Here is a 14,159-nt window from a genome sequence, read left to right on the forward strand (position 1 = left end):
TTATATGTAAAGTCAGTGAGGATTTTATAGGCATTAGAACTTCAGCAAATAGACAGTATTAACACAATCAAGACAAATGTAGAAGTTGATGCAAAGGTTGAAAATAAATTTACAAAAGCTAATAAAATGCCTAGAACAGTAATTAACCATTATTATCACAATAACAATGAAGCTGTTTGTGTTTGAATTTAACAATACACCTAAGCCAAAGTTGAATTAATATAAAAATAATATGCAGTAAGCAGATTGCATACAAAAGGTATAATAAAAAATTAATGTTCCCATTGAAGACCTAAGTTATGACAACCTCTTTGAGTGTGCCTTCTAAATATTTTACTTCCCAATTGTGTGAGGGCAGCTCATTGAAGCCTTATAAGATATCAACCAGAGTATCCACAGTATTTCTTAAAAGCACTACATTTTCCCCACCATATCAGATAAAATAATTTAATGTACTTATTTTAACAAAAGGCCTATAGTTACTAACTCAAAACTATATAGTAGCTTTTTTTGTTTTTTAATTTTCTAGCATTAACTGTGGTTCTTAAAGACATCTACAGTTGATATTTTAATTTTCATGCTATTACTGAAAATAACCAAGTTTATTCTTGGTTAGAAAGTTCTACTGTAACTCACCTCTAAAACTGACTTTATGTGGAAAGTTTCAGCATAAAAATATATCTTATATATATATATATATATATGTATATGTATATGTGTGTGTGTGTGTATATATATATATATATATATATATATATATATATGTCAAGATTGATTCTACTACATTTTTAGAATAAGTACAGAGTTTTATATCAGACAATTTGAGTTTTAACATCTAACTTTACACTGTAACCCTGGGAACATTATATTCTTTCTTTGAGCCTCAGTTCCTAAACCATAAAATGAGACCATCACCACAGTTCTCAAAGGGTTGCATGAAGTTAAAAGAGCTAGTGTATGTGCTTAGTACTGGGCTGGGCACAGCATGGTATACCAGGTTTTAATGTTTTTTTCTTTTCTCCTCTCTTTCCTATTCCCAATATTTTGGCTTACTGGAGATTGGTGAAAAAAAATATAGAAGTTACTGGAATAAATCAGCTCCACTAAAAAGCTCCTTATATTGCAGGCAATATTTATACATTTCCAAAGTAATGTTCCATGAGATCAAAAGATTATTTTCAAAAATGTATTTACATAATACAATTCATACACAATAAAAGATTTTCAAGGCAACAATGGAAAAAAAAAAGCTAAATCTGTGTGTATAGTTTAATATTGTAAAATAAAGAAAGATTTTCAATTTTATTAAATATTGAATGTTCATGGACAGACAACAGAACCAAAGCTACTTCATACAGCAATCTATATCAACATAAAAAAATATCAAAATAGAGTTTCTCTGAAGGAAGGAGCCTTTTTTAAAATGGGATTGATAATAATGAGAAATTCCCATTATTTGTCCATGAAACAGCTTATGAAAGTTGCTACTTCAAACAAGATTCTAGCAGAACTTGGCATGTAAATTTAAACTTTTCAGCCACCCACTACTCATCACTTTCTTGTAGCTTCACTCATTCAGACAATTTCATATATACATACATTAATATTAAAAAAAATCCTGGCTTTAAAGCAGAAAATTAATTTTCTACAATAAAAGTAGGTCACCATATTTATATCTAAAGATCTCAGTCACAGAAATTAATTTTCCTCATAGAGATGCTAACTAACGTACACTACTATACTCAACTTTTCAAAAAAGGTGTGTCTCTTAGGAGGATCTGCTCAATCATTCAAAATAATTCTAAGGCATTATAAGCAGCTGTTCCACAGGACAAGTGCTACCCTTGCAACAACATACTTTTGATACATTTAGCAAGTCTTTAGTCTTCAAGTGCTACCAGCCAGACAGAGACGTTTGTAGTCTACAGGTGGTTGGCTCAAAGGTCAAAAACTTTGTTTAAAAAAAATGTTTATGGAATAGCACCATAGAAAGTCTTTCAGAAACAAATCTTTTTTTTTTTTTTTTTTTACATTACATTTTAAAAACCTGAATTCTAGGAAGAGAAAGAAAATTTTCAGTTCTAACAAGGCTTGCCCACTTCATTTCATTAAAAAACAAAAAAACAAGAAAACATTAACCTTGACAACATCAACATGAACAGCTACAACAGATCAACAACAAAAGAAAGAATAGCAGCAGTAGAACTTGAGTATGAGCCATCTAGGCAGTCACTTTAAAAGGATCCAGTTCACACCTGTTGGGAATTATCTCATCAGGTTCATAAGCCATCACAAGGGCTCTTGAATTTGGTGTGAAAAGGCAGCATTTCTCACTGAAAGAATTGAGTTTACCGATAAACTGGGCATTTTCCAGCACTTAGATAAAATTATGTTTAGAATTAGCTAAATGGTAGACACTACTGACATTTCAAACTTGTCAAAGGTCAGGAAAATGAAATGGTTTCAAGATTGTTTACGTTTCAAAGAGGTAAATTTAGCCTGCAAGTGAAAATAATGAAGCTGAAATATTCCAGTTTCCAAACACTGGTCATACCCATATTTAAAGTATAAACCACCCTTAAAAGACTTCCACTTCACAACAACTTATATGGATCTGGTTTACATTGTTTTCAAGATGCACAGTCAAAGCAATTATCCTAAGATTCAAGGAGAGGGTTTTCCAGTTTATAACCTGTAAGATCATTTTATTTCTCCCATATACTGAGAAATTGTCAAAAAGAACACTCTGCAGCGTCACAGACCCTGAAAGGAAAAATTTGAATTGTGAAGCATCTGTGTTGTGCTGTGAACAAAGAATTGTGAAGTCTTCTTTGAATCATGATGCCCTTTCACCAACTTTATTTATATTTATACTGTCAAGAATGGAGTTCAAATATCCTGGTAATGCTGATCAGGGTTAGCTGGAAACTTCTCTTGTAGTACAGAGATAATTCTGGTCTTGTAGTTTTCTTTTGCTCAAACTCATATGAAATATTTGTGCTAAAATCTTCATTTAAAAAAGAAATACATCTTCTCTGCATTATACACATTCCTTTATGTTCTGATGGAGATGTTGGTTATTTTTTGGTATGTGTGGAATCTGGATATCTGATGCTTTTGTATCTTATATGAAATCCTTTCTTGCTGATTGTGTCATCAGTATGAAAATGAATTAAAACTGTATCACCAATTGAATAGATTTCTTCTGGTGGCTGAAGACAAAAACAAAGACAAACAAAGACACACAAACAAAAACAAATAATAAGAATGAATTATTTTTTCTTCTATGTAATTTACATTTGGAAATTTGGTATAAAACTGAATCCTCCCAACAACCTTGAAAAGTAAATAAGAGTGACTTTATTTTACAGGTGAGAAAGCTTGAGTTATAGAGAACAGATGATGTGCTCACGATCACAATGTTGATCAGTGATATAGCTGAGCTTTGAACATAATTAAGTCTGCTTCCAAGTTCTGGAACTTGGTGTTTTTCCCCAAAATTTTAAACCAAGTTCCTTCGACTTACAAGTAATTAAAGTGAAGCGCAGAGAGAAAAAAGAGACACTAAAACTATTTCAGAAGCTGCTCTGAGGCAGAGCCACTTCCAGAATCCAAATTGTCCATTCCTTCTTGTTTTAGTAATCTAAGTACTGAGAAGCACTTTTGTTTCATTTCAGTTGTAATTTGGACAGGAGTTCAATATTATTCAAATTCAGTATTATTTAAGTAATAGTTATTGGTAGAAATTTGAAAAAATGGAACTAAAGCTTTAGAACAAAATATGTATTCAGAAGAACATTTGATATTAATGTGCTGAATCCTGAGGGGGAAAGCATTGAGAAAACCTTAAGCTTTCCTTTTTCTTATTTGTCATGTTGATGCCCTCTAACCTATTTTGGGTACTGTGTCCTGTGCATACTGCAATGGAGCGACATTCAATAGTACTGGCTAAACCTCCACACTGGTAGCAGACCCTGCCACTTATCATATATATTGTTGAGAGGGGAATCTCAATTTGAATCGTGCATATTCTTTTTCTTCTATGCTTTAATTTAGAAGTTTGCAAAACTGTCATGGTGTGTGTTAAGATATATTGCTTTTAGGTAAGTAAATATTTAGTGCATAATTAAAAGCATGAATTTAAAAAGTTAGAATGTGGACAGTAACAATAATTATAGTTACTGAATTCATCTGTCTTGTTCGATGTTATTGAGCAAATTCACTAGCAACAGAGAAGGGAAGAGGCATGTTATAACTTATCAAGCCATTAATAATATGATGTAACATTTTTTTTTTGTAAAAGCATTGCTGACTTATACATCTTACATATATCAAATCACCAATTTATAGATATTTTTATCATGTCTATGGTATCCTGTTGGTACTGTATTTACCCCTGATCCACAGAATCGACCAAGCCCCACTGCTGTTGAATCAAGACCATCAAAGAGCTCAACGTAGTCATAGCCACAGTCAGCTTCTTCTTCCACTTCAAAAATCTGGAAGGATAATTCGAGTCGAGAGCCCCGTTCTGACACTAACAGCCATTCACAATCAACTTGTCCTGGGTAGTTGTTATCACCAAACTGAGCATGTGAGTACAGATCTCTGGGTTTTGATTCCACTTTCAGTCTGCCACCACACTCTGCCCAAGGAATAAAAATGAGATAAGTGAGCTCAATGAGCTTTAACAATTCCAATTTCTCTTTCAGTGTAGTATAACCACTCTCTAACTTCTGTATTCATTTCCATGGTCAGTTATGCTTCCCATATTTGAAGATTCCAATGACGTAGTGGATATTGATAGGCCCTAGGTTTGGTAGGCTGGGTTTGGTATTTCAGCTTCACACTTACTAGTTCAGTGACTTTGGATAAGTGACATTGCTTCTCTGATACATAAGGTAAAATGCAGATGACAACAATAGTACCAATCTTAGTGGGCTCTGAGGATTTAATTAACACAAGAAAATCACTTAAAACAGTATCTGCCACATAGTAACCAGTCAGTCCTAAAGGAAATCAACCCTGAATGCTGAAGTTGAAACTGCAGTGCTTTGGCCACCTGATGTGAAGAGCCGACTCATTGGAAAAGACCCTGATGTTGGGAAAGACTGAAGGCAGGAGGAAAACGGGGCAGCAGAGGATGAGACGGTTGGATGGCATCACCAACTCAATGGATATTTCTTGTTGTTGTTCAGTCATTAGTCATGTTTGACTTTGCAAACCCATGATTGCAACACGCCAGTCTTCCCTGTTCGTCACTATTGCCTGGAGTTTGCTTAAACTCACATCCATTGAATCAGTGATGCCACCCAATCATCTCATCCACTGTCGCCCCTTTCTCCTCCTGCCTTCTATCCACCCAACATCAGGGTCTATTCCAATCAGTCGGCTCTTCCCATCAGATGGCCAAAGTATTGGAGCTGCAGCTTTAGCATCAGTAGTTCCAATGAATATTCAGAGTTGATTTCCTTCAGGATTTACTGGTTTGATCTCCTTGCTGCCAAGGGACTCTCAAGAGTCTTCTCTAGCACCACAATTTGAAAGCATCAATTCTTCACCACTCATCCTTCTTTATGGTCACATCTGTACATGACTACTGGAAAAACCATAGCTTTGACTATATAGACCTTTGTTAGCAAAGTGATGTCTCTGCTTAATAATACACTGTCTATCTAGGTTGGTATAGCTTTTCTTCGAAGGAGCAAGCATCTTTTAATTTCATCCTTGCCGTCACTATAGGCAGTTATCTTAGAGTCCAAGAAAATAAAACCTGTCACTGTTTCCATTTTCCTCCCATCTATTTGCATGAAATGACGGGACTGGATGCCATGATCTTAGTTTTATGAATGTTGGATTTTCAAGCCAGCCTTTTCACTCTCCTCTTTTACCCTCATCAAGAAGCTCTTTAGTTCCCCTTTGCTTTCTGCCATTAGGGTGGTGTCATCTGCATATGTGAGGTTATTGATATTTCTGCTGGCAATCTTGATTCCAGCTTGTGATTCATGCAGCTTGGCATTTTGCATGATGTACTCTGCATATAAGTTAAATAAGCAGGGTGACAATATACATGTACTCCTTTGACATACTCCTTTCCAAACTTGAACCAAACTGTTGTTCAGTGTCTGGTTCCAACTGTTGCTTCTCAACCTGCATACAGGTTTTTCAGGAGGCAGGTAAGGTGGTCTGATATTCCCATCTCTTTAAGAACTTTCCACAGTTTGCTGTGATCCACGCAGTCAAAGGATTTATCATAATCAATGAAGCAGATGTTTTTTCTGGAATTCCCTTGTTTTTCTATGATCCAATGGATGCTGGCAGTTTGATCTCTGATTCCTCTGCCTTTTCTAAATCCAGTTTGTACATCTGGAATTTCTTGGTTCTTATACTGTTAAAGCCTAGCTTGGAGGATTGTGAGCATTACTTTGCTAGCATGTAAAGTGAGTGCAATTGTGCAATAGTTTGAACATTCTTTGGCATTGTCCTTCTTTGGGGTTGAAATGAAACTGGCCTTTTCCTGTCCTGAGCCCACTGCCAAGTTTCCCAAATGTGCTGACCCACTGAGTGCAGCACTTTCCCAGCATCATCTTTCAGGATTTGAAACAGCTCAGCTGGAATTCCATCACCTCCCCTAGCTTTGCTTGTAGCAATGCTTCCTGAGGCCCACTTAGCTTCGCACTCTAGGATTTCCGGCTCTAGGTGAGTGATCACACCATAATGGCTGTCCAGGTCATGAAGACATTTTTTCTATAGTTCTTCTGTATATTCTTGTCACCTCTTCTTAATATCTTCTGCTTCTGTTAGGATCATATTGTTTCTGAGCCTGTCTTTGCATGAAATGGTCCCTTGGGATCTCTAATTTTCTTCAAGTGGTCTCTAGTCATTCCCATTCTATTGTTTTCCTCTATTTCTTTGCATTGTTCACTTAAGAAGGCTTTCTTATCTCTCCTTGTTATTCTTTGGAACTCTGCATTCACATAGGTATATCTTTCAATGGACATGAGTTAGGGCAAACTCTGGGAGATAGTGAAAGACAAGTAAGCCTGGTATGCTGCAGTGCATGGGGTCACAAAGAGTCAGACATGATTGAGTGACTGAAAAACAACTTATACTAGCTCTCAATGAATATTTTTTATTGTTATACGTTATATTGTTTTCACTTTTAACTGTTTTCAAGGATAAGAAGGTCAGTGTTCAAGTTAAATCTTAATATTTTAAGAACCCAGAATCCAAACTAATATGACATAACTGAAAAAAATCAACAATATAAAAATCCTGTATGTGTATATGTGCCATATAGAACTCTCTACATAGAATATACAGACCAGTATTACTTTACTTAGGTTGAACTACTTATCTAACTTGATTTGGAATAACATACACCCCTCATAAATTGTAGTTAATCTTGAAGTTCCAGAACTTTATGAATTATATTTTGTGTGTTTAACAAACAAAAAGTGCTCTTTTCATAGCTTTTTCAGGGAGATATTAATAAACATATGATTTACCAGTTAGTACCTCTGTCATTAGAGGTAACTCTACCAAATATAATATATACCTGCATAAAATTTACAGTTAATGTATTTCAGAGAATACAAGTTTTCAAAAATTACTCTTTGTAGCCTGGGCGCCCAAATTTTACAATGACTAGAGAGGAAATGAATGTTCAAACTACTGTAAACTTGTGCTCATGTCATATGCTAGCAAGGTTATGCTCAAAATTCTTCAAGCGAGGTTTCAGGAGTACGTGAACTGAGACTTTTCAGATGTACAAGTTGGGTTTAGAAAACACACAGAGGAACCAGAGATCAAATTGTCAACTTTCTCTGGATCATGGAGAAAGCAAGGGAGTTCCAGAAAAACATCTACTTCTGCTTCATTGACTACACTAAAGCCTTTGGATGTGTGGATCATACAAACAAACTGTGGAAAATTCTTAAAGAAATGGGAGTAGCAGACCACCTTACCTGTCTCCTGAGAAACCTGTATGTGGATCAAGAAGCAACAGTTGGAATCAGACATGAAACAATAGACTGGTTCAAAATTAGGAAAGGAGTATGGCAAGGCTGTATATTGTCACCCTGCTTATTTAACTTATAGGCAGAATACCTCATGTGAAATCCTGGGCTGAATGAATCACAAGCTGGTATCAAGACTGCTGGCAGAAATATCAACAATCTCAGCTATGCAGATGACACAAGTCTTATGGCAGAAAGTGAAGGGGAACTAAAGAGCCTCTTGATGAAAGTGAAAGAGGAGAGTGAAAAAATTGGCTTAAAACTCAACATTCAGAAAACTAAGATCATGGCATCTGGTCCCATCACTTCATGGCAAATAGATAGGAAAACAATGGAAACAGTGACAGACTTTATTTTTTGGGGATCCAAAATCACTGCAGATATTGACTGCAGCCATGAAATGAAAAGATGCTTGCACCTTGGAAGAAAAGCTATGACCAAACTGGACAGCATATTAAAAAGCAGAGACATTGCTTTGCTGACAAAGGTTCAGCTAGTCAAAGCTAAGGTTTTTCCAGTAGTCATGTATGGATGTGAGAGTTGGACTGTGAAGAAAGCTGAGTGCCGAAGAATTGATGCTTTTGAACTGTGGTGTTGGAGAAGACTCTTGAGTCTCTTGGACTTCAAGGAGATCCAACCTAAAGTTAATCAGTCCTGAATATTAATTGGAAGGACCGATGCTGAAGCTGAAACTCCAATATTTGGCTACCTGATGCAAAGAACTGACTCATTGAAAAAAGCTCTGATGCTGGGAAAGACTGAAGGTGGGAGGGAAAGGGGATGACAGAGGATGAGATGGTTGGATGGCATCACCGACTCAGTGGACATGGGTTTGAGTAAACTCTTGGAGTTGGTGAAGGACAGAGAAGCCTGGTTTGTTGCAGTCCATGAGGTCACAAAGAGTTGGACTTAAGGTCCAACTAAAGGTCGCAACTGAACAACTGAACTAAACTGAAGGGGAACTAAAGAATCTCTTAATGAGGGTGAAAGAGGAGAGTGAAAAGGCTGGCTTGAAGTTAACATTAAAAAAACTATGATCATGGCATGGGAGGGGGGGGGGAATGGAAACAGTAACAGGTTTTGTTTTCTTGGACTCCAAAATAACTGCAGATGGTGACTATAGCCATGAAATGAAAAGACACTTGCTCCTTGGAAGAAAAGCTATGACCAAGCTAGACAGCATATTAAAAAGCAGAGACATTACTTTGCCAACAAAGGTCCTTATAGTCAAACCTATGGTTTTTCCAGTAGTCATGTACAGATGTGAGAGTTGAACCATAAAGGCCAAAGGATTGAAGTTTTTGAACTGTGGTGTTGGAGAGGACTCTTGAGTGTCCCTTGGACAGCAAGGAGATCAAACCAGTCTATCTAAAGGAAATCAATCCTACATAATCATTGGAAGTGATGATGCTGAAGCTGAAGCTACAGTACTTTGGCCATGTGATGTGAAAAGCCTACTCATTGGAAAAGACCTTGATGCTGGAAAAGATTGCAGGCAAAAGGAGAAAAGGGTGGCAGAGGATGAGATAGTTAGATAACTGAAGCCCATTATACAGAGTGAAGTAAGCCAGAAAGATAAAGACCAATACAGTATACTAACACATATATATGGAATTTTAAAAGATGGTAATGATAACCCTATATGCAAGATAGAAAAAGAGACACAGATGTATAGAACAGACTTTGGGACTCTGTGGGAGAAGGCGAGGGTGGGATGTTATGAGAGAATAGCATTGAAACAAGTATACTATCAAGGGTGAAACAGATCACCAGCCCAGGTTGGATGCATGAGACAAGTGCTCAGGGCTGGTGCACTGGGAAGACCCAGAGGGATGGGATGGGGAGTGAGGTGGGAGAGGGGATCAGGATGTGGAACACATGTAAATCCATGGCTGATTCATGTCAATGTATGGCAAAAATCACTACAATATTGTAAAGTAATCAGCCTCCAACTAATAAAAGTAAATTAAAAAAAAAAGAGATAGATAGCATCACCAAGTCAATGAACATCAGTTTGAGCAAACTCCAGGAGATGGTGGAGAAGAGCCTGGTGTCCTGCAGTCCATGGGTTCACAGTCAGACACAACTTAGTGACTGAACAACAGCAAAGAGAGTAGATATAAGTAGAGGAAGCCTACAGTCTCCTCCAACCAATTACACATACAAGCATGATTGCGGGTAGGGAGAAAGGAAGTGATATGAAAAGTGTCAGGAGAAATTAGAGTTTCATTCTGCCCTTGTTGGTTACCGGGAAGCAGAAATTTCATTACAAAAATCAGGGAATTCCCCCCAAAAGTGGGATGAGTTGGGAGAGAACAGAAACAAAAATACAACGTGGAAAGATTTGGACAGATAAACCAATGGTTATTGAAACACAATTTTAACCCTAGTGCAGTCTTCTGTGACCAGACAGTCCTTGGCAGCACCATGTGAGGGTGAATTAGGACAGCTAAAATTTTACTTAGATTTTTTCAGATTGGTATATGGTTTACCCACATTGTGGTTTGGTGATTTTAACTAACAAAATATTTCTGAATCCCCAGGTGGAACCCTATTCAGATGTGTCTGAATACAAGTAAGCTCAACCAAAACTCTGGGCATTGCCACATGCAACTGCACATTCAGAGACCTTGGTGTGACCAGAGATGTAAAAACCTTCAACTAGTGTTTCAGTCATGAGAATGCCTTCCACATCATGTTAAATGATAACAACTATGTATAAAAGAATGAAATTAGAATGCTTCCTAACACCATACACAAAAATAAACTCAAAATGGATTAAAGACCTAAATGTAAGACCAGAAATTATAAAACTCTTAGAGAAAAGTATAGGCAGGATACTATTTGACATAAATCAAAGCAATATTCTCTATGACCATATCCTAGAGTGATAGAAGCAAAAACAAAAATAAATAAATGAAATTCAACTAAACTTAAAAGTTTTTGCACAGCAAAGGAATCTATAAACAAGGCAAAAAGACCACCCACAGAATGGGAGAAAAAATAGCAAACAAAACAACTGACAGATAATTAATCTCCAAAGTTTACAAGCAGCTCATTCAGCTCAATACCAAAAAAACAAACAACCCAATCAAAAAGTGGGCAGAAGACCTAAGCAGATATTTCTCCGAAGAAGACATACAGATGGCTAAAAACACATGAAAAGATGATCAACTTCACTCATTATTAGACAAACACAAATCAAAATTGCAATGAGGTATCATCTCACACTGGTCAGAATGACAATCATCAAAATATCTATAAAAAATAAATGCTGGAGAAGGTGTGGAGAAAAGGGAACCTTCTTGCACTGTTGGTAGGAGTGCAAACTGATATAACCACTATGGGGAACAGTGTAGAGATTCCTTTAAAAAACTAGGAATAAAACTACCACATGATCCAACAATCCCACTACTGGGCATATACTCTGAGGAAACCGTAATTGAAAAAGACACATATACCGTACTGTTCACTGCAGCACTATTTGCAGTAGCTAGGACATGGAACAACCTAGATGTCCAGTGACAGATGAATGGATAAAGAAGCTGTGATACTGTTAATACACAATGAAATATTACTTAGCTATAATAAGGAACACATTTGACTCAGTTCTAATAATGCAGATGAACCTAGAGATTACTATAGAGAGTGAAGTCATAAAGGGAAAAACAAATATTGTATTCTAACGCATATATATAGAATCTAGAAAGATAGTACTGATGAAACTCTCTGCAGGGCAGCAATAGAGATGCAGACATAGAAAACTGACTGGTGGACACAGTGGAAGAAGGGGAGGTTGGAACGAATTGAGAGAAACATTGAAATATATACATTCCTACATATAAAATTAGATAGCCAGTAGAAATTTGCTGTATGATGCAGATTCTAAGCTGGTACACTGTGACAACCTAGAGGGGTAGGATGGGGTTGGAGATGGGAGGGAGGTTCGAGAGGGAGGGGACTTCGTATGCATACCCATGGCTGATTCATGTGGATATATGGCAGAAACCAACACAACATTGTAAAGTAATTATACTCCAATTAAAAATAATTAAATTTAAATAATAAATAAATAAATAAATGTCCCTTTGTCTTCCAGTTTGTAGGACGAGTGTCTTGTACAATCTATTGATATAGGTCCCATGTATGCTTATAACCACTCTGGAAAGCTGGAAATCTGATCAGTCTTGGGAACTCTCTCTTAAGTCCCACAGACTGGAAACTAAGCATCCTTCCTTTACCACAATGGTGCTTCTCTTATCCCTAACTCCAAGAATCAGTGTCCTCTCCCTGTGACAGGACTCCGCAGCCAAATGGCCTGGATACAAACCTGAATTCTACTAGTCATCAGCTGTGGGATTTTGCCCCCCACTTCATTTCTAAAGTAGGGATCATACACAGTACTCAAGTGATAGGATCTAGATGAAGAGTTATAGGCTAATACATGTGAAATTATTGAAAGATACCTGGCATGCAGGAAAAGCCACCTAAGAATACACTACCATCATTTTATTATTTTCCAGTGAGAACATCTAAATGCCATCATCTATACTTCTAGGGATCCACTTAGGTACGAAAAGAAAAGCTAGAAAAATTGAAAAACAATTTAAAGCATTGTTAATCTGTTTTCAGAAAGGAAGAATTATCTTTTTGAGGGCCAGTAAAATATTTTGTGACAATATTTCTGAATTCATTATATAAATGTATAAATCAATGTAATTGCATTTACAAATACTTAATGAATTTGACTTATTCTCAAAGTTTGATATAATTGAGTGATTTGTTTTGTTTACAACTGTCAATACTTGCATTACTTTTATTCCACAGCCCAGGAAGAGAACTGTGTGAGAAGTGCTGGCTTCTGTATGCCTACTGTGGAGAAACACAGTAGCAAAACAAACCAGGATCCAGAGGAAACAATTCTCTGAGGGACCTAGTTCAGAACAGAAGTCAAGAAGTTTGAACAAAATGGGAAAAAGAGATTTAAAAAGCCCTTGTGAATCTGAAATGTGAGGCATCATTATTTCATTTTACTGAAAACTTCTAGAAAATGATAATACTCACATAACTTAAACTACAAGTAAGACTGACTTAAATTGTTTCAGAAAGGGTGGCCTTCATTTTAATTTGGAAAGACATTTGTTTATTTCCTGGTAAAGTTCCTATGAGGGCCTGTAATCTGACCAATAAATGCTTTTAGTAGGCATAGAAATATAATTTACTTTAGTTTTATCAACATAATTTCAAAGGTGCTGAATAATATATTATTTGATTTTTAAATGTTTTGACAATTACAATGATGCTTTATGCTGCAGAAAAATGCCCTGCCAGACATGCAGTGTTTTAAAATATTATCTTCCACACTTTCCCTCTTTTCCTGTATCTTCCTGTGTCTTGCCTTATCTTCTGAGAGAATACACAGGATACTTTTTTTAATGAAAATGTTTTTTTTTTTCAACAGTTTATTGAAGTCTGGCATAATGCCATTTCTTTTACCTGATTAAAATAAATTTGGATTTAGAATTTGAACCCACCTTCAGAGGAAAATGGCACCTTTTTCAATAAAGTCCATTTCCCACAGATTTGGAATGTATTACTTGTAAAAAAAAAAAAAAAAAAAGAAAACCATAAAGCAGCATTAATATTTCTATTCACCTAATTTCAAAATTCATGGTGTTAGAAACTTTCCTTGTGGATATAATTAAAACTCTATATAGAAATATAAATTTATTCAAGCAAATTAAAAGGTATACTTCAGGGCCTGTTAGTAATAGTTACATGTATTCTAGAAAGTGGTAAATAATGCATAAATGCCTTATACATTTAGCAAATTTGACAAATGTAGTATTGGACTTGACTGTCTTAACAGAAACCCACTGCAAATCTTAAATTTAACTTCTCAGACTATAGCTGTCAAAAGGTAGGTATTGCTTCTATTTTCTCATTGTCATTTTTCTTGTTGTTTAGTTGCTAAATTGTGTCCAACTCTTTGCAACCCCACAGACTACAGTCCACCAGTTCTTCCATGGGATTCTCCAGGCAAGAATACTGGAGTAGGTTGCCATTTCCTTCTCCAGGGTATATTTCTTACCCGGGGATCAAACTTGCATCTCCTGCATTGGCAGGCAGATTCTTTATGCT

At 36.2% G+C, this 14,159-nt stretch overlaps 1 protein-coding gene across 1 annotated transcript in view; it reads right to left on the reverse strand.

Moving 5' to 3' along the window:
* Positions 1–770: 770 nt before the first annotated feature.
* Positions 771–14,159, reverse strand: part of TLL1 (tolloid like 1) — a 288,550-nt gene continuing 275,161 nt past the window's right edge. Inside the window, exons 20-21 of the mRNA XM_061140921.1 lie at positions 4,395–4,645; positions 771–3,212 (exon numbers count right to left, since the gene is read on the reverse strand). Of these exons, the coding sequence (XP_060996904.1) occupies positions 3,078–3,212; positions 4,395–4,645 (386 nt within the window). The 3' untranslated portion in view covers positions 771–3,077. The remainder of the gene's footprint in view (positions 3,213–4,394; positions 4,646–14,159) is intronic.

This window comes from Dama dama, chromosome 5, assembly GCF_033118175.1.
Source record: "Dama dama isolate Ldn47 chromosome 5, ASM3311817v1, whole genome shotgun sequence".
NCBI lineage: Eukaryota > Metazoa > Chordata > Mammalia > Artiodactyla > Cervidae > Dama > Dama dama.